The following is a 21495-nucleotide window of genomic DNA, read 5'->3' as shown; positions in this document are numbered from 1 at the left end:
CTCACAACGCATTACATCGCATGATTCTTCTCACCATGTGGCATGAATATCCACACATCTGTTTTACATTTTGAATTTGACCTTGACTGTGACCTTTGATGACATAAAAGTAGGTTAAATCATCTCTTCATGGCAGCGTATTGATCACTCTCACAAAGTTTCATGAAAATCTATCAATCTGTTATTTTGTTCACAGGCAAACATGTCCAACACATGGTACAATGCATATTTATTAATTCTTCTTTTTCATCATTATTATTCAATCAGTGATCAGTCATAGCTTTACACATCTGTCATTTACTGTATGGTCACACAATGGACCATTGATATGCATTCAGGCTCATTCCTATGTTAATTCACGCTGGTGTGACACTTTGTTGAGGTGTGAACTCAAGGGTTGTTTTTAATCAATGCATGTGTGTGTGCGTGCGCCTGAAAAAAAACACAATCCTATTTTTAAAGTGGGGGAGTCCGTCTCCTGCACTCCTCCTATAGTACAGCATTCCATTTTATCTTCTTCCTCATTCTTAAACAAATTAAGACATTAGTTGAGACATATAAGAAGATCAGCAAGCACTGCATGCTGTAGTCCTGCCTGTAATTTAACAAGGTAAGTTCATGATTTACCTGCTGTCTGTCAACAATCAAATGGTTGTTGATTATCCTCTCTAACAGCTTGTTTGTTGAGCAAGGTGATTTTTAAGGCTACATTAGATGTACTATATGTTCAAATAGATGAATTAAACTTTTATAGACAGAACGTTTCTATTTAATCTAAGGTTGGAAGCAAAGTGGTATGAGCTATTGTCATTCTTTCCTCCTCCTCAGTCACCATGATCTTTTGGAGTTTCCTGTTCCTCGCCTGCATGGCCGTGCACCATGTGTCAGGTACTGTCAGCAACTCCTGTAACCAAAAGCAAGGCAAGTTTATTTAGCACAGTTCAACAACAAGGCAATTCAAAGTGCTTTACACAAAACATTAAGCATTGAGACATTGATAGAGAGAATTAAGACGATATTCATATATCCCTCATTAAGAATAGGACCTTTGAGTACAATGCTATTCATTTTGTTTGATTGATTGATTGAATATTTTATTAATATTTAGAGAGAGACAGAGAGAGAGAGAGAGAGAGAGAGAGAGAGAGAGAGAGAGAGAGAGAGAGAGAGAGAGAGAGAGAGAGAGAGAGAGAGAGAGAGAGAGGCAGTGTGTGTCTGGGGGACCATGGCACTAGTCACAATTTGATTTTCCCTGTTCAGGAGTGATCCCTGGGGCCCGAAGCTGTAAACAACTGAAAGAGGGACTGAATGTGAATGAAGGTGAGGTGATTCTTTCATTCAGGACACAGCAGCTTCCCTGCTGCCTTTCTATTTGGTGTTTTTTTTCCCACTTTGTGTTGACTTTTATTTGCCTCATGTTTGTTCCTCTTCTACCCTTCAGATGGCATTTACCGCCTTACTACTGCTGATGGTGGGGAATATCAGACTTTCTGTGACATGACAACTGCAGGTGGTGGCTGGACGTTGGTAGCGAGTGTTCATGAGAACAACATGAATGGTAAATGTACAGTGGGTGACCGATGGACCTCAGAGCAGGGCAGCAATGCCAACCTGCCAGGCGGTGATGGCAACTGGGCCAACAGAAACGCATTCGGAACAGCGGAGGGAGCTACCTCTGATGATTTCAAGGTACAGTATGTCGCCTTTTGACTGATGCTCTCAGTATTAATGCCTGATGTGCAGTTGAAAGAAGTGGGAGCATTGCTTTAATTTGACTTCTGTGTCTAGTATAACCCCCAAGGTCCCATGTTACTCATGAAGACACACACAGTACACATAGGCCTATGCAAGCCAGTCTCTAAATGTTTCGCTCAACTAGAGACATTCAAACAGCTTTCTTTGCTAAAACTGGGTGAATGAAAACAATTATAGTAAAATAAAAAAGAAGCTATCCAATATCCTTAAGGCGGTCCTTCATATTAGGATTGTGATAATGATTTGTTGAAGCAGTGGGCGTAGGTTTGTTAGCGGCCGTTCTAACCATTGTAGCAACTACATTGAATTTAGATGTTACAGTATCTTCTGTGTTCTAACATTATAGCCTACATACGTATAATATTTCATTCATTTAATGTATTTGTTCACCCAATTATATTTCTTTGACAGAATCCTGGCTACTATGAAATTGAGGCAGGGGATGTAGCAGTGTGGCACGTTCCCAACATCACTCCAGTGAGCAACTGGAAGACCGCCGCTATCCTACGACACCACACCACCAATCAGTTCTTGAAAGGGTATGGTGGGAACCTCTTCAACCTTTACCAAGTAAGATCAACTGAATGTCACATTGTAATTACATCAGCATGTACAGTAGGCCTACTGTAGCGGAAGTGCTCCTATCAGAATGACGCTTCAAAACCTTTTTTTATAACTATTGATTGTATGATTAAGATAAGAAATGTTATCCTTTGTTGGCAAGGTCAGTATTTATGTTATACATACATAACTAATTATGCTAAAACAGTGTATGACTATTTATCTGATTCTTATTCTACCCCCTTTTCTTCCCATTCTTAAGAAGTACCCAGTAAAATATGCTGCAGGGAATTGCAAAACTGACAATGGACCATCCATCCCTATTACATACGACTTTGGGAATGATGACACCGTAAAAAACTTCTATGGGCCCAATGCAAGACGTAAGTTTTATAGTATGTTAGGACGCAGTATGCGTGTGCGATTGACTGCTGACATGTCTAAGAAAAGACAAGAGCCTGCACATTGGCGCACACTACAAACTTTTCAGTTTCATTATAATTAGAACAACATTTCACTCCTATTTAAATCTTTATCAGACAAAGATCCACATATAAAAACATCCAAGGAGAGACAGAGGGAGATACAAGTAGTAGCCACAAATGATGAAAAAATGACTGGCCAATAATCCCAAATTAGCTACCTATAGAATCAGTGCTGTTATATCAAGTTATTCAAGTAAGTGTGCCACCTGGTTATATCTCACATATCAGAATCAAGAACAATCTTCTACTACTACTAACTACTACTACTACTACTACTACTACTACTAATAATAATAATAATAATAATAATACAAACACATCATGTGTGTAATATATTATTCTATGCAATATATGTATAATACTGTACTATAATATTAATACAAAGTTTTATGTATTTATTGTGTTCTCCTTCAGGTGAGTTAAAACCAGGCTACATCTCCTTCAGAGGTATCAATACAGAACGTGCTGCCTTGGCCTTGTGCTCTGGATCCAAGCCTATTGGCTGCAATATTGAACATGTGAGTATACTCTCTAGCTAAAGGAGGGACAGGAGGTGCTCAGGCACCCTCTTGTTTTTGTACCATTTATTCCTCTTCTTTTACTGAACTCAGTGGTGTGTGTGTGTGTGTGTGTGTGTGTGTGTGTGTGTGTGTGTGTGTGTGTGTGTGCGCGCGCGCGCGCGTGTGCGCGTGCGTGCGTGTGCATTGCATTGCATGCATTTCTACATGTTTATAGTTTTGCATTGGTGGAGGAGGATACTTTCCAGAGGCAGCTCCTAAACAGTGCGGTGACTTCAGTTCCTTCGACTGGGATGGCTATGGGACCAACAGGGGTTGGAGTGCATCCAAGCAAATTACAGAGGCTGCCGTGCTGATCTTCTATCGCTGAGGTTCCTTCATGGTCCTCCGTCCACTGACCTTTGGCTTTAAACTAGTCACAAGATATGTTACTTGCTGGTTACTGGTCTCCTTGCTTTCTGCGACTGATTACTGTGTTCTCTCTCTCTAAAAAAAAAAGAAGTAGAAAGATTTTATGAATTATGACATAGATTTTTCAATTTGATTTCATTTCATTTGATTATTGTAATCATATTGAATTCATAATATCTTCTATGTTATTTACGATCTTTTATCTGATTAATTGCTAAATGCTGTATCGCAAATTAACTTTAATAAATTCTATTCCTGCATTTGAAGTAAAAGTCTAATTTGTATTTAATCCCAGAATGGAGTATGTCCATTATTATTATTATGCAATACAATGCGTTGTGAGCTTGTCGATCTGCTATCCCCCCCACAATAACAGAAAACAGAAAACTCCGGGCAACCATATGAGGTTTAAGTGGTTAAATGGTGGCGGAGAAGAAAAAGAATGAATATTAAAGGACGACTTCACCCATTTTCAACCCATCTTCATATAATTGGTCCTCACTAATGCTCATGATAAAATGGTACATTTTTTGTCAACTCGGTCTGTGTCTCAGAAGAGGGCTGTGAACACTTCAGAAACCCGCCTACCAGTGACATCATCGATGGGCAATCCAAGCTAATAGAAACTGCAGGCTTTCTATTCCTGGAAAGTTAGCTATAATGGAAGCCATTGTTCTCGCATTAATACAAAAATAAAAAAAATGAAATGACTAACGATGATGTCACTGGTAGGCGGGGTTTTGAACTGTCCACAGCCCTCCTCTGAGACACAAACCAAGTAGATTTTTTTCTTTACCATATCATCAGCATGAGTGGGGACCAATTATATGATGGATAGGTTGAAAATGGGTGAAGTCATTCTTTAAGTACTTGATGTTGTCTTTAGGGTTGGCATCATTAACTCCTTAATTAATGAATTACAATTATTCAATGAGATGTATTTGATTTTCCATTTCACATCGCTTTTATTCACCCATGTATGAAAAAGGGCACATAACTATGATTCTAGAGCCTGACTGATACTTCACTGTATGAAAAGAGCACAGAAAATAGTTTATCTACACATTCTTGTAGATCATCTATTTTCAGTGTGTAACATTGTTGTACGATGGAGTATAAATTAAGCATAAGACTTGAATCCACGCAGCTAGAGGTCTTTACACACCAGGGCATGACGAATAAATCGTGGGGGCGAGTAGCATCAAAACTCTTCATAAAATGTATGCCTCATTCATACAGATTGATGCCTTTTATTCGTGTTGAAAATTGGGTGAATTAATCACAAAAGAAAACGTACATGCCTTTGGTGAGTAAGAACCTTATACTTAACTTTAATTCTGGTTTTGCAATTTTGGGCATGTCATTTTAAATAAAATAAAATAAAAGTTTTAACATAGCAGACCTACATGAGCTTGAAGATCAGCTATTTTCTAAGGGAATCAAAACGTATTTTTTTGTGTGGTCAAATGGTTAAATAGCACACACTACATGGGAACGTATTATACTTATGAATCCAACCTTGGGTCAACATCACTGTGAAGCTTGTAAACACAATGGAAACAACCCCACCGAGATCCAAAGAGACCCCTTCGCCCCACCTCGATAAGGCACTGCATTTGTCCTGCATGGAATAAAAAGCTGATCGTTTTCAAGGAAATATCAAAATAAACATCTCACGTGAAGCAAAGCAGACAATGTTGATTAGCTGAGCTGCCATTGAAAAGTAAATTAAACCAGAGGCCAAAATAAACAGTACAAATATTATGTGAACATTTTCAACGGGTTACACATACTGTATGTATACATTTCAAAATAAACCCATGTGCCTATTAAAACCTCTCCAGAAAGCCACCATTTTAAGAAAAAACTATTCTAGGGCTGAATTTGAAGTGGGTGTTCTGAGAAAGGACTATATACAAACTTTCAGGTCAAGCAAGTCATAGACGAGAGACTGGAATAGCCAGATGTACTCCGCTTAATTTATACTTTGTTGCGTGCCAAAAATAGCAAATCAAGAGGCTCACCGCTTGATCTATTTTTAGCACACCTGAAGATTTATACTTTATCAAGTATAAATCTTCAGGGCTTCAAGGATAATGGAAATACTTGATTCTAAGATGAAAATCTATTTCGGTAGGTATGAAATAGGCACAAGGCAAGTTTTTTTTATATAAGTAAGCTAACAAATTATTTTGATATTTTTCAATAACAATTTCATCAAGAAATAAGAGTCATGGCAAAGATTTTCATTTCAAAGACTGCACATACATGATAACTGATACATTTTACACAATTAAAATAATATGAATACCTACAGTAAATGCAGAACAAATCATGAAAAAACAAAACAAAAAACAATAAAACTTTACACCCTTAACCCTTCCATTACTTCTTTATTCCTCCCTAATCTGGTGGGATCTACTGTACGAGGGTCCATATTTATATTCCTTGGTGTGAAATTCCCAACACCCTATTAAATAAATATTAAGTTTAACAATACATTATCTTTCACACACACCAGCAACCCTGGGAATAAAACAAAAAGCTTGAATTTAACAATGAGAGAATTCAGATGGAGACGTTTCAAACTACTTGAAGTTGACATGACAGTAAACTGATGACGTATACATTGTATAATTAATACATGATGCAAAACTACATGTTATTGCTTAAGATGTAAAACTAGAAGCGGGCATTGTTTTCCTAAGAGAAAACAACCACAAACAAGTTGATGTTCTAACATGGAACTTAAACATGAACTGTAAAAACATGATTTATTGTAACTGGCAGGTGGAATAATGTAAGATATTTTAGACACTCAAACTAGTCATGATCATTGATTTAAGGTTATTTAAGGCATTAAGAATTTAACATTAATTTCCACATGAAGGGACATGGATCTGACTCTTTCCCTGTTAAGCCTCATTTATACTTTGTCGTATGAAAATATCCGATCTACAAGCTCATGTAGCATTCACTGAAGTCCTCTCTGCCCTGAATACAAACAAGAAATTCTGTTGTGCTTCTACTGAACCAACACAATACAGTCAAATACTAAGGTTAGCAATGACAGGGTTGTTGTGCCGTCATGGATTCCTCAGCCACATTCCTTAAAACTATGGATAGGAATACAAACAGACATACAAACTAGGGCAGGGGGTTTTCACCTGGGTCAACACATGTAAAAGAGTATTAATATTGTTTCTAGAGCCTGACCCTCTCATTACATTTGTTATCGACTTCCCTGCCTGAAACCCTTACCCACACAAACTCTATATACTGTACTTAGTACGGCCAAATAGCCCATCTGTTATTTTTGCTGAATGTTCGCCTATGAACATGCCCAGAATAGGGACGCTATAGGGTTCATGTGGTCAAGAAACCCAGTGTGGTTGTTTTCTGAGCTAGTACATTCATAATGTATCTACATACCTTCACAATTTCACTTGTGAAAGTTTGTTTGCATCAAAATCAATGATTGAGGACTGTACTCCGACTCCCCTGAGACTATGGCTAAATGCCCAACTAAGAGTTCTTCACCATTAGTTTCACCTGCAGAACAATCCCAGATGTGTAGTATTCCCTGCTTCACTAGACACACTCAAGGGAAACCTGGACACTTTGATTTAATGTCACACCGTTAGTGAACATAAAGTCTACACCTGTACTGAATGCTTTCTTAGCTTTGTCAACATTATGTATTGGGTGTCTGGTGAAAAAGCAAATGTCTTTACCTTGAGCTTAACCTTGAGGTTATTTGAAGAGACCTCAAACAAGTCAGGGTTCTCTTTCCCAAATGCATCTTAGGCCCAACTTGTGTTCATTAGCCAAGTTGTCAAATCACGTGCCCATGTGAGGTGACGTCACATACTGTAGCTGTGATGTAGCTCAACCAACCAGCCACTTAACTGAAAACACAGTGAAGCTTGACAATTACTGCCTGGTTGCTAGCCCAGTTGGGTCTAGGTTTATTTCTAGGTGTTTTATAGGTTGGAGGATTCCAAACGTTTCCATGTCAAGGACCCTAAAACAGTCATAGCCTCTGGCTACAGCCCAAATAAATTGGTGATCTGCAAGCTGACAACGAATCGCAACTTTACACGCTGTCAGCCAATTCAGTGCAAATAAAGTTAGTGGAAAAGTCGATTTTCTCTGTTGTGAGTTCTATGTGAATAGATCATAGACTGCTACTGGTTCATACACCAGCATTGGGACCTATAGGATTTCACATTGTTTGAACATTACATTTTTATCACTTTGTCTATGTAGGAGGGGTCTAGAAGAGGGTGTGTGTGTGTGTTTGTCCGTTAATCTCCCATACTGCTGGACCAAAATTGTGCACAACACATTTTTACATGTTTTATCAGAGAATCAGATAAAACAGAGAATTCTCCTCTATCCAAATAACAGACTAGAATCTGATACAACCAGACCATGCTTGCATACAGTGGAGGGCAGACATGCAAGGGTCTTCCATTGATTGGTCAGAGATCAAAACTCTCCATGCTGCAAAGCACCAATTTGTCATCCTCTCCCTCCCAAAAATATATATCGCTTTGGATATTTTGTATGCTATGTTAATTAATTGAATATACTGTAGGACCACAATGGAAACGAGTCCCCAGGACATCGTTATCCTTTTAGCTTTACTGTCTTACTGTACCACGTGCTGATTTCAACTAATAAAGTATTCAATCAATCCATTCGTCTCTTAATGTAATTAGTGCAGACAAATGTTATAATTGAATGGGGCCTCAGATCAGGCGGAATCGCCCAAATTTGGAGTCATACGTACGTCAGATGTGTCACAGGCTGACCACATGAAGTCAAGAGATCCACACTATTAGACCCTGTCTTGTCAATTGTTACACTGCTGTGTACCTGATCACACCCCTAATACAACTCTAAAATGCATTTGGGAAAGCCAGGCCAAGAAACGTGAGGATGGTTTCATCAACATGAATCAGGTGTAGTTCCTGTAGAAGACCTTGTCACTGGTCTTATGTATGAAACCAGCTTTAAGAGTTGATGTCTTACATTGACGTGTTTACGAAACCAGCTCTACACTGTAGAATGTTCATGTAGAGTGTCAATTTAACTCAGAATTAAATGGACACTTACAAGTCCATTTGGTTCCATTTGTACACTCAAGAGTTAAATTAACACTCTAGTCTGGACTTTAATCCGTAAAAGTCATTACCCGCCACAAACGCCACAAAGCACACGCACAAAATCTCCCTCAGTACAAAATATAAAAACATTATTCATATAAATAAATTAAATAGCTATACTAAAGCTAAACTCTTTTGCTAAAATTTAAAAATGGGCAATGATAAGTGCTAGATCTGTGCTGTACAATTTTGGGGGTTTGAGACTCTTGCGGGAGATGGGTTGTTCTTGCAGTCGTGGAGCAGCGAAAGTGGTGCTTTCAGCCAAGGTGGGCTGAGGGAACATCTCAAAGCATCCTTCCACACCAAGGAGTTTAAAACCCAACATGGTTCTCCTCATGTCAGGTCCAAACTACCTCCATTTCCCACCTTCCCTTGAGACCAGCTGGGAAAATGTGGTGTTGTTTTTTTTAACACTAGTTGGAGGAATCCACCCTCCTTCTCTTGGCCTAAGTCTCCTCCAGAACCTGTGTTAGGTCACCAAAGTCGCAGTCAAACAGTTCGCTGATGCCCTCGTGTTCTTCCAGTCCAAAGTGATAGTCGTGGCTGTGTGGCGGGGACAGGTTAATGAAGCCATCGAACGGGAGTGGGAGACCCTCTCCGTTAAGGAAGTCAGAGGAGGAGAGGGGCGACAGGTCAAAGTCCGGCATCTCTCCAAGGTTAGAGAAAGGGTCACCTCCCAGAAATGATTCTGTTGAGGACAGAGAGGTGTGCGAGAAAGAAAAGCCAGATAAAAGGTTTATCTTTTTAGAATTAGAGTCCTTCATGACTTAAAGGGTTTCAGACACCACTAGCAATACTTAAGATTTGGTAACATAGCATTGGCTAGGTTTAGATTAAAGCCCGACCGATACATACTTGGGCCATTATTTGACAACATCTGTATCGGCAATTATGCAGCTCATGTGTCCCGACTTCTGAACTGGCACCCCTATAATGTGGGCAGTTGAAATACATTTAAAATAAAAAATAGCCAACCTACAAGCTTACAACACGTTGAGCTTGCAGATGGGCTATTTTTTAGTTGAAGTTCAAGTTGAGTTTGTGTTTATTTTTTATCGATCAAAAAGTGATTTGTGTTTGTTTGCTTAAAAGTTCAAATGAATGTTATCATACTTTTTGACAAAATATTGGTCAAAACACGGTGGTTTGGTCTCTAGGAATCGGGATTTGCATTGCACCCAGAAATCTGGCATCGGCCAGGCTCTAGCTTATATTTAAAACTAAACGTGCCAGTTTGAAGACCATCATAAAACCAATCCTATCCATTTTATTTATACACAACAAAATTTACCAACGAAGGTTACGAGTTAAGTGTTGCACAAGAAAAGAAAATGACGGCCCGGACGGTTGCCGTAACCCTCTCTGGGCACCTAGGCTGGTAATCCAGCCTGACAGCGTGTCGCGGGTTGAACTCCCGAGCCCGAAGGACTTTCCTGCATGTCACTCCCCATTTCCTGTCAGCCTACTGTCCTATCAATAAAAGCATAAAAGCCCCCCCAAAAAAATACTAAAAAAGAAAAGAAAATTTCATAAAACCACCAAAAGAAATAAAGACATAATAAAAGAAAGTAATGAAACGCAGAAACAGTCATCAACAACATCTACGCAGAAACCACAACTCAACCTGGATTGAAAGCCAAGGTATAAAAATGAAACTTAAGGTGGGATTTAAAAGTGGGGGGCCAATTTAATATGGAGAGGTAGCTTGTTTCATAATTTAGGGGCCACTGCTGAAAAGGCGCAGCCAACTCTGATTTTCAGACATGTCTTTGGAACGACAAGTTTCAGCTGATCGGTGGATCTCTCAATACCCTTGAAGGGGTGCAAACATGTAAGAGATGAGAGGTACTGAGGCGCAAAACAAACAATAAAATTGATTCTATAATGAATGGATAGTAAAGAAATATAAAAGTACCTGTCTCACCACCTAAGACAAGAGAAGACGAGTCCGGCTGGGAGGCCGCTGTTGCTGTCGACGTCGTCGATGCCGGTGATGATGACCCCACTTCCTGGGCGGATGTGGGGGTTCTGGAATTTACTTGGTCAGTGGATGGAGGGGCCAGCGTGGGGTCAGTATTGGGTTTGGAGGGACTGGTTCCAACCACAGGACTGCAAACATCAGAGCAGTCCTCTGGACACAGGAAGACATCTATGGCACCACGGGAACTCTTCAACGATATCTGGTAACCCTTAAACACACAGACGCACATGTGCAAATTAGGAAATGTCAACGAGTTAGGTTGACAATGTGCTTGCACAAATAACTATACATGCAGTTTTCATCCACTCCAAAGGTTTACAACACATTACAACGCAAAAAGCACATTTGTCTGCACTAATTACAATAAGAGTTGGCAGTATGACTTACGTCATACTGTGTTATCACAATAATGATGCACCAAGCAAGCATCAATGATGCTTTTTGATATCGTCACACGACATCTTCAAATACACAATTAAACAACATACCTCCCAGTTTGATGTCTTTATTCACTACAATCATACTTCTGAATAACGGGTTAGAGAGGAATTAACAAAGATATTATTCTGGTGAAATATGTTCCTCCTAAAAAAAGTTGTGAATATGTCAACAGACTTTTTCATACAATGTACCTTATATGTACCATTTGAAGTGATATGTAGTGCCGTCACGATGATGAACTTTTACTTAATAATTGGGATTAACGATTTAATTGTGTTGACTTTGAACATTGGAACAAAAAAAGACATTTGTTTGGCTTTATAAACAAAAAGTTGCACAGGGTAGATATGACAAATAACTTAAATAGCGTATACAAGAAATTACTGACAATGACTGGTTAGGTACCAATAATCAAAATAAATACTATAGCCAAAATATGCCATATTTAATAATGTTATACTAAAAAAATAATGGAAATAGCCGATGAACAAGCTGAACGCACGCTTGTAGATCTGCCATTTCCACTATTTTTGAAAATGTTGAAAATGTATAACTCTTTTTCAACATGGAAACGATTATGACGAATACGCAAAATAATTGCGATCATCTGAAAATAACTGCGACTACATGTACCTCGCTGGGTTCAGAGACCTGCATCTGGGTCTCTGGTGGAGCTCTGATCACCATGACTAGCTGGTCTGGAGAGTCGAAGGATTTCCTTAAGTCCTGGCAGCGCACGTAGCCCAGCGTGACAACACCACAGGTTAAGGACAAACATAATCATCAGCCATGTTAGAATGCTCCCAGCATTACAAAACACTCACTAACAGACGGCTCACAGTATCATTTAAAGAGGTGGTGCCATGGTTTTGCACTTTTTCTGTTTTTCATGTGTCTATGAGGTTGATAGAACTTCATTAAGCCCTCTGGTGGTGTTCTTATGGTGATTATGTTTTAGGGGGGGGGGGGGGGGGGATCACTGAAAATCACGGCACCCCGTCTTTAAGTCAGATATACCATTTTGGCATTTTACCATACCGTCGCTGTCGGGTGGAAACCTTGTATGTCCAATACTTTTACCTCTACTCCACTACATCTCAAAAGGCAAATATTGTACTTTTTAACTCTTATTTGAAAACGTACTACAAAAACCACTTCAGACCTATATATATACTTTGGCAATTTGAAAATAGTTGATCTACAAGCGCACAACATATCGCAAAGCTACATGTTGTGAGCTTATAGATCTGCTATTTTCAAAGGACTGTTATACATTTGAAAACTTGTGAAATGGGACCTTCTGCATAATGAGTACTTTTTCTTTCAGTACTTTAAGTACATTTTGATGCCAATACCTTTGTACTTTAACTCAAGTAAGTCTTGAATACCAAAATTGTACTTGTAACAGACTATTTCTACAATAGGGTATTGATACTTCTTCCATCACTGCTTAAGACAGTCAACATTTTTATAACTAAAGGAAGAACGTTCCATAGACTGGGAGCAGCTACTGCAAAGGCTCGGTTATCCTTAGTTTTGAGTGTGGTCTTAGAAACAACAAGAAGACCCTTGCCAGAAGACCTGAGAGATCTCACATTTTGAAGTGGATGCAGTAATTCGGAGATGTTAAGTGGGGCCAGTCAAACATTTTCTTAAAACAAAAGCAGACTACCTGCTCTCCTTTGTTTGACAAGTATGATGCTCTTGCACTATTCAGTCTCTCAAGCAGCGCTGTGTTAGAACTCCCCCTGGTGACGGTTAGGTGTCACTGCACCCAAAGTACTTTGAGAACAACTCTCTGAATGACCACACTCTTCATTAACATACAGCTGGGCCAATCACAAATGACCATACTTCATTAACATACAGCTGGCCTATCACGAAATGACCACACTCTTCATTAACATACAGCTGGCCAATCACAAATGGCGATGGGGAAGATCCAAATAGAAACGGGAGGGTGAAATGATGTGTGGCCATTTGATGTTTTCCTTTTTTTAGAGAGAGAGACAGCTATTACAGCAAAACAGACACCGTGGGCTGGGCTTACAGATAGAAATTATGTTATTAACAAATGGATGCATATACCCGTCAATAACAACGTTTCACAATTCCAGTTTAGTTTCCATTTTTGTCAGTAACAATTGAGAAATACGTCCAAAAGTCAGACCTGTCTTCATGGTTTGTTCTTGCATTGTAATCACCAGGTTGATTTATCATTAAAATAAACATGCTCTGGCCCAGCCGTCTGGGCCCCATGGTCTCTAATGCCGCCTGACAGTGTGTCGCCGTTTGACTCCCGATCCCGACGACCTTTGCTGCGTGTCACTCACCATCTCTCTCTCCCCATTTCCTGTCAGTCTACTGTACCTGTAAGGCAGAAAAAGCCCGCAAAAATATCGCAATTTATTTTTAAAGGAAAACAAATAAATGAACATGCTCTGAGAATGCGTGTGGCCCACCCATTTGACCACTTAACACGGCAGCCGCACTGTCACACCCATCTGAACTGGGTGAGCCACGAACTCTTTCAATATTTTCAAGTGGGCCCTGATCCAGGAAAGGTTGGGAACCACTGATGTAGACCATCTCTCTCTAAAAAACGCCTAGAAAACCAAAAGGATATTTCTTGTTCTGGGAGTCTTCAGTGAGCAGTCGCAGCTGGACGTTGCATTTAGTGATGAGCTCGTCCAGCTGGTCCTCGGCGTCCGTCAGGTCACACACCTCTCTCTGCAGTTCTTTATAGCGAGCAGCCGACGCCCCGTCCATACGGTTCCCCCTACAGAGGAACATAGGACCACAATTCAATTATTTGAGTTACATCATTTACTGTCACCACTTGAGGCCTATTAATTGAATGAATCTACAAGCTCACAACGCTTCACAGTGCGACACATTGGCTGCCGTTACATGGACAGTTTCATTAGGAATGAATACACTTCTATTCGGAATGAATGAATGGATGAATTCATTCAGAATAGAAATGCTCATGTAAACACGTCAATTGGAATAGAATATTCCATTCCAGTCTGACCCGAATTAATTTTCATTCGGGTTTGGAGGGGTGGTATAGACCGTTTGAATCGGGACATACCAATCGGAATTGACCATGTAAACACTTTATTCCGAACGCTCCTCTCTGTTTGGAATACATGCATTCTTTTGCGCATGTCCGTGCTTACGGTTGGTGCTGAGAAGCGCTCGCTCCTGCAGGATAAAATGAATGATTCTATAGCGTCATTTAATAAGTCTTTTTCTAAACAGGTATTTAAGTCCTCAGTTTTTAAAAAGAATCCCTGGCCACATGACAAAGTTGTTTTTTTTTCAAATCCCTGTCCACACGTAAACGCAGAAACGCATTGATCAGCTGCAAGTTTCAATTTTAAATTAGATTTTATTTTATTATCTTTATTTATTTTATATATGAGGGGCCAAATACATATACATTTTAATCACATGTTAAGGCCCAATACTGCAATAGCTGCATTATTTTAATAGCATACGTGAACAAAAATAAATGAAAACAACATCATTAGGGCGCAGGTGCAGCGAAAACAGATACGTTTTACTTCATCAATTCATTTCATGGGCAGCCGGAACGGTCGTCCCAAAACATCCCGTCCCACGCACCTTTTGAGCGGGCCATCCACGGCTGCTCCATGATTGCTGGATTTTGACCCGGGGCGATTGTGTTTTAGGGCGACAGACCCCGCATTCAACCCGTGTGCGCTCCGCGGCGCAGAAAGACGGTTTTCGTCACAGTGAATGAGTTACAGCATGTTCCAAAGCTTTTTCATAATAATACAAGAAAAACGTGACACTCAGCATAATGAGTAGCTTATACTTTCTACTTAAGCATATTTTGATGCCAATACTTTTGTACTTTTGCCATAAATGAGCGTGCCTTGTTTCATAGACTGAAGTGCTGCTCTCTCTCTCTCTCTCTCTCTCTCTCTCTCCCCATTTATTATCATAATGACCATGAGGTGTTTATGTATTATTATTTATTATTATAATGACCATGTGCGAATGCGCGATGACGTCATCGTACCTACATGAGAAATGTGACAAATCGTATAGGCTAGCCTACGTTTTACCGTGTCTGGTACCAATATAAAAAAAGAAACTGGTCTGAACTTGTAGATCTGCTACTTTTGCATTAAAACGGCGATAACAAAGGAACACATGCTTGCACCGCATACAACGCTGCCTGGCCAGGAGTCGGTGCGTTGCTTACCGGCCTGCCTAAGACCGACAGACCTCCGCCGCGGAGGCACAAGGCACAATTGCCTCCTCCCATGCCCACCAGGGGAAGCTCTGCTCCAGGTAGTGGCCCCTGGTCCATGCCCGGGCGTAGGCGGGAACCACTTTGCGCATGTCAAAAGTTATATTCCGAATGAATGCTTTGGTCATGTAAACGAGGAATACTTTTATTCGGGTCCCATGTAAACATATGCAGGTGAGTGGAACGGATTCCTCTATTTGGAATGAGTTCATTCTGAATGAATACATGATGTCCATGTAACTGTGGCCAGTGTCAGCTTGTACTTTTTTATTTAGATTTCAGCAGATTTCTTCGCCCATGCCCAAAATAGGGACACCAGAGTTTAAGTGGTTAAACAAACATCATCTGGAGAAAGGTCCTTGTGATAGTTCATAATTAATCATTTCAATGCAGAGGTAAAAAAAAACATGGGAAAAAAAGGAAATAAACAGGTATAACAAGTTCTATATTCTCATTCATAAAGTACCGCCCAATCCCGGTTGCGACACATTGCGAATTTGTACCTCAGTTTTCTTTTGACACTTGCCGTAGGACAGGGCATAAATTAGACATTACTACTTGTTAGCCCTCTTTGTGTGAAATGAGACCTCAGGAACACAGTTTTTAGAGTCCCATCCCTGTTAAGCGCAATCATAATGTCTGTGTCACCATTCTGAAATCTGGTGCTGACCTTACGTGTGTCTGTGTGCTTGCAACTTGCTGGTCAATTGTTTAAGGAGCAAGCAGCAATATCTTTAATCATTTCTGATGTTAAAAAAACAGTGCTGGTGTACCTAAGACATTAGCTGCAACAAATAGCGTTTTACATGCACAGATTAAAGACACATCAAGATGTTCCACATTCGGCCGTTCACATCAGACAAGACATGTGCTATTTTCAGTGACACATTTCGATATTAATATTAAGGTGATGGGAGGTATAGATCCTCAGGTGCATCGTAAGATCCGTCTGTTTCTACACACCCATTAGACAGAGAAGCTTGCAGCTTACTAAAATGAACCAAAAATAACAGACGGGCGGGGCACATTTTATCACCCACCTAGTGAGTCATTTTAGCCTACATCCATTGATGATGTCAACTCCCAAGCAAGCACCTACTGAGCCTTTCCAGACCACAATGACTGAAGGCAATTGTGTGGGCTGGCTTTGAGAGGCTACATTTTTACTCTCAGAATTAAATTTACAAAGTGTGACATGTAAAGAAAAAGCAATCACACATCAGTTGCACACCCTGAGGTATTCACAATGGGCCTCATTCACTAGCAGTGTGTAAGCACAAATCTGTGTTTAACCACTTAAACCCTACATACTTTGTTGTAAGTCAGTCAAATGGCAAAAATATCTGATCCACAATCTAACAATAGATCTGCTATTTTTTGCCAAATGTGTGCCTATCATGACATGCCCTGAATCAGGATGCTAGGGTTCAATTCATGTGGTTAAATCTTGTTCACAATATCATGAAAGCAAGGATTTCTGCTATTTTGTATATTAATTGACAAGACCTATACCAAGATTTTGACATGGAATAGAATATAATGATTCTGCGACTGAGTTTCAGTGCCTTCTACTCACAGCCATTGGATGTTGTTCTTGGACTTCTTGGAGATGAGCTGGATTCCCTCCAGGACATTGGTGATGTCATAGATGCGTCTTTTCTGGACATCCAGGACTTGCGAGGCCCAGTTGAGATCCACAACGCCGTCTGGGGACTGGGACAGCAGGTCCAGGAAGCGCTTGGTAGTCAGGTTGAGCGACGTGTCATATCGAGACTTCTCTGTCGAAGGTCGAGGGACTGGAGAAGACAAGATGAGAAGGGATTATAACATTAATAAACAAGAACACACAATATGAAAAGCAAGTTGACCAATTAGGCGTATTTTCTATTGAGGTTTGTGAGAGATTAAGCTTGATTTATATACTCCATCGCATAAAGGTGTTGCTTGCCAAAAATAACCATCAACAAGCTATGGATGTGGTTAGCTTTTAGAACAGCTTGGCAAGTGACACCGACATGCTACAGAGTATAATAGGATTCACACTGTGTGCAGTACTGTTTACCAATAAGGTGCTATACTGTATTTTCTGTTGAAATGAGTGATCTGTACAATGTGTAGTATTACAGCATGTTTATAGTTTCTGAGAGGTGTCATTGTATGTACTGTAGCTACATTCATTTTTTCCTCCAGTGTTGAGTTAGAATAACTGCTTGTCTCTTGACCAGGATAACTGTTCAACGTCAAAGTTCTTTTTAAATTGTCATTTAATACTGCATTAACCACTTAAACCCAATTTATACTTTGTCATACAATAGGCTTGCACTTCAAAAATAGCTGATCTACAAGATCACAACGCACTGTGAGCTTGTATCGGCTATTTTCAAAAACTGATTTTAAAAAAGGCGAATAATGGCAGATCTCTTTCCACCTTTCTTGAAACTGCAATGATGGACCTTGTTCGACAAAGAATTTCACGATTTTTGGGGGGGTTGTATAATCCTATGATGTGACAATAAAGCAGAGTTGAGTCGATATATCGGCTAAACCAATATATCTTTCGGGCTCTAGAAAAAACGAAACTGCCTCTTGTACTTTGAAGAGGCAGAACAGTGTGGTTGTCGTGTACCTCTGGGCGGGGCAGGTGTAGAGGGCGGTACCCGGCCAAGGGAAGAAGGTCGGGCAGTGCTGACGTACTGGTGGTCGCTGTCCAAATCCAACTTCCTCTTTACCTAGAAGTGGAAGAAAGCAAACTGTCAGCTGTCAAAAGATCATTTGAGTCGAATCCAAATTAAAAAGGGGAGCTAACGCAAGAACAACACAGAGAAGTGAAAAATTAAGAAAAAAAGTGGAAAAAATTAAAAATTAGCAGTGAGGTGGTTTAGAATCAATACCTTACATTTGTATTCTTTGAGACACACATACGGGTAGCTCGGGGCGTGGCCGAATCCGCCATTCCTTCACCGGGTGAAACAACACAGCTTTCACCATTGTAATTGCATTGCGGAACGCACACATTGTTACGTTTCATGGGTTTATTTCGTCATAGCACAACATATGGTGAAGTTGCAGCGCAGGTAATGGCAACAACCACCGATCTTGTGAAAAATGAAAACAGGATCGCCAAATATTCTAAACTTTCCGCGATTCTGCCAATAATCATATTCTTTGAGACATCAGAGTTTTTGCCGGGTCAAACAAGGGAATCATGTGACGCTGATCCCCTTCCCCTATTCGCTCATACTAGGACATGACGTATGTGTAGGCAGAAGAATAAATGCTGCTCTTCTCTTATTGTACAGATTAGAGCCTGACCAAATATACCTGCCTTTATTTGACCTCTTTGACGTCATCTGCAGCCGATGTGTCACACATTTTCAAAACTTGCAGATCTACAAGCTCCACGCTCCACAAAGCACCACATTGCAACCTATGTTGTGAGCTTGTAGGTTGGCTATTTAAGATTTTTTTTTTTTAAATAGAATTTCAAATAAGTTCTGTTTGTGTGTGTATTTCGACTGCTGATTTCGCAAATCGCTACCCTGATCAGTGTTAAACTTGGTATGCACACTGCCAGAGCAGACTACAATAGTACCTCCACAAATGTTTTATACTTTTTGAAATATTTAACTTACATTTTTACTACAGACATCAACAGGGCTCTCATCAATTTTGAGTGGTCATAAAGTAGACTGACATAGATAGATGACTGATGTAACCCGATTCAAATTTTATCTATCAAAAAGTTATTTATTTTGGATACAAGTTTAATGTTCTCAAAAAGAAACTTTAATCAAATGTAAGTTTTTCCAAATTGATTAGAAAATGTTGCACTTGACTTTATCAGTCAAAACACTGGTAATCGGTGGTCTGGGACTCTCCATATCATCTGGCATTGGTAGGGCTCTAAATACAGATACACACTGACGATAGTTTCAGTTTAGAAATGTCAGTGTAACTGTGCAAGAAATAACTTCTTAGATGATTGTTGTTTGGTTCCTTACAGTCCCTCCCTGCCGGATCATACAAATACTAAACTTCCCCTCCACCCCAGATCCTCCCCGCCTCACCGGAGGTCTCCCAAGCGCCGGTCGCCTCTTGTCCTCAAGCCCCACGTCAGCTGGGCCCTGTGGGGTAGCAAACAGCAGGATCTCCCCTGTGCTGGTGGGGGCCACGGTCGGGTGGAGCCCCACATGACCGGCGGGGCTGGAGATGATCACGATCTGGTGGTCCTCATTCAGGTTGATACTTCCAGCATTCAACAGCGTCTCGAAGTCGGCCAGCAGATCCTCAGATGTCTGCCCCGTTATCAGAGTCTCTGACATCGCAGGGTGACACAGGATGGTGTTGACTTTGACCCCTTAACAAGAGACTCTGGTGCCAGTCAGGGGAGGGTCACAAACTGATGTGGCACAGTCTGCTTGTGTATCAACACCTTTTATGTGCATTTGATCTGCTCAGAGAATGTGTGCAACGCCACAAACATTGTAAAGAAAGTTCCCTTGCAGTTCAACATTGTGTGGCTGAATGCATTTTCAAACAGATGCCACCTTGTTCTGTCGCAAACAATAATAATAAACTATGCAAAGGTCCAAATGGAAGTTTATAATGCAATTCTCTTTAAGCACAAATAATCACTATGTTTAAGGAGCCAAGAGCTAAAAACAACTTCAGCCTGATGGTGAAACAGGAACTGCAGCTGACTGCAAACTAAAGCACTGTAAATGTGGCATTGAGGATATCTAGCCACCAACACCCTCCTTCTATCTGGTCCAACAATCAATGAAGAATGCAATGCACAACACCCTGCTAGCCACCCTGTAGGCTAATCTTTTGTTTCCATCATTTCTATCAATACAGTAAAGCGTCAAGGGCCTCCTGCTAAAAAAAAAGGAGCTAAGCTAGCTTGTGCTACTATAAACAAACACTGGTGCAGTTGATCAGACGCTCAAATCAGACAATCCATAGCATGGATCAGCAATCAAGAATATAGATTGTCACAAGTGGGACAGAGTTAAGTTGAATTATCCAAGATCATGACCATTTAAAAAACTTTATCAACAACTACCCGTCAGTAGTATAAAATAACGCGCTGTCCAAACGCCCCAACGGAAACACAGCATTTAAGGAGCGACAACTGACGTTCTTTGCGTTTTACAATGTAAGCAGATCAGGATGTAAACGTTGTGCAACTTAGCATGCATGCTAACGACTAGCCTCGGTCCTTCAACCGCCTCGTTGTGTTGGGAGGAAGCGCTGATCCGCTCCGGTACTAAACTAAACTTAACCAGAAGCCCAACGATCCGCTCCCGTAAGGGGGTCGCCCGGCCCAAGGCTCGGTACCGCAGGTGTCGGATCGATGCCCGTCCTTCGATCGAGCGCCGCGCGGAGCCCAGATTTCCCCTTATTAGTTTGTTATTGTCCCGTCCGATGTAAACACAAGGACTCCCGGGTGTTTTTCGCGCGAAACCCTTTTTGCCGCGAAAGCGACACGTGCCCACATCCGGGCTTCGCCATTGGCCGAGAGCGAGGCCGTGACGTCGTGCTGTTGTTAGTCAGCGCATGGGGTACTTATTTTGACCTGTAATAGTTGTGTTCAGTGGTGGAAAGTAACTAAGTACATTTACTCAAGTACTTAAGTAGAAATTTAGGAAGTGTTACTTAGTTAGCTAAATAACTAAATAAACGTAATGATATATCATTATGTGCAATAACACTGGCATACTCTGAGGTGTCTGTTTTCTAGTTATTTACAGACACATCTGAAGCTAAAAGTGTACAATAATAATAATAATAATAAGAAGAAGAATAATAAGAAGAGGAATAAGAATTGTAATAGTAATAATAGTAATAATATGACTAATCTATATCCAACTCTATATTAACTAGT

The 21495-nt window shown here is 40.4% G+C and overlaps 2 protein-coding genes across 5 annotated transcripts; one reads left to right on the top strand and one right to left on the bottom strand.

The window, feature by feature from the left end:
* Positions 1-576: 576 nt before the first annotated feature.
* LOC311054021 (intelectin-like) lies at positions 577-4166 on the top strand. Its single transcript, XM_084069887.1, has 8 exons — positions 577-610; positions 829-888; positions 1261-1320; positions 1442-1689; positions 2167-2325; positions 2579-2699; positions 3216-3319; positions 3537-4166. Exons 2-8 carry the CDS (start codon positions 834-836, stop codon positions 3687-3689), a joined length of 900 nt encoding a protein of 299 aa, XP_083926013.1. The 5' UTR covers positions 577-610; positions 829-833; the 3' UTR covers positions 3690-4166.
* Positions 4167-5955: 1789 nt separating this feature from the next.
* Positions 5956-21058, bottom strand: e2f1 (E2F transcription factor 1). 4 transcript variants are annotated; one of them, XM_084069883.1, is made up of 7 exons: positions 19676-21058; positions 18235-18337; positions 17185-17404; positions 13950-14102; positions 11957-12071; positions 10817-11090; positions 5956-9589 (listed from the first exon to the last, which is right to left on the bottom strand). In XM_084069883.1, the coding sequence occupies exons 1-7, from the start codon at positions 19928-19930 to the stop codon at positions 9348-9350; spliced, it is 1362 nt and encodes a 453-aa protein (XP_083926009.1). In that variant the 5' UTR covers positions 19931-21058; the 3' UTR covers positions 5956-9347. The 4 variants fall into 4 exon arrangements, with proteins under 4 accessions (XP_083926009.1, XP_083926010.1, XP_083926011.1 ...); XM_084069884.1 differs by having other exon boundaries at positions 10826-11090; XM_084069885.1 differs by having other exon boundaries at positions 10829-11090.
* Positions 21059-21495: the final 437 nt, after the last annotated feature.

This window comes from Gymnoscopelus microlampas (genome assembly GCF_963454915.1).
Source record: "Gymnoscopelus microlampas genome assembly, chromosome: 10".
Lineage (NCBI taxonomy): Eukaryota > Metazoa > Chordata > Actinopteri > Myctophiformes > Myctophidae > Gymnoscopelus > Gymnoscopelus microlampas.
Note: the sequence above shows the minus strand (reverse complement) of the source record. Positions and strands in the feature narration are given on the sequence as shown.

What these genes read in the sequence shown, in the direction of transcription:
- LOC311054021 (XM_084069887.1), top strand. Translation starts at nt 834, where the DNA reads ATGATCTTTTGGAGTTTCCTGTTCCTCGCCTGCATGGCCGTGCACCAT. An exon ending in GGCCGTGCACCATGTGTCAG is followed by an intron (nt 889 to 1,260) that starts GTACTGTCAGCA and finishes TTCCCTGTTCAG; the next exon opens with GAGTGATCCCTGGGGCCCGA. An exon ending in ACCTCTTCAACCTTTACCAA is followed by an intron (nt 2,326 to 2,578) that starts GTAAGATCAACT and finishes CCCATTCTTAAG; the next exon opens with AAGTACCCAGTAAAATATGC.
- e2f1 (XM_084069883.1), bottom strand. Translation starts at nt 19,930, where the DNA reads ATGTCAGAGACTCTGATAACGGGGCAGACATCTGAGGATCTGCTGGCC. An exon ending in CGGCGCTTGGGAGACCTCCG is followed by an intron (nt 18,338 to 19,675) that starts GTGAGGCGGGGA and finishes TTCCACTTCTAG; the next exon opens with GTAAAGAGGAAGTTGGATTT. An exon ending in AGGTCTCTGAACCCAGCGAG is followed by an intron (nt 11,091 to 11,956) that starts GTACATGTAGTC and finishes TGTGTGTTTAAG; the next exon opens with GGTTACCAGATATCGTTGAA.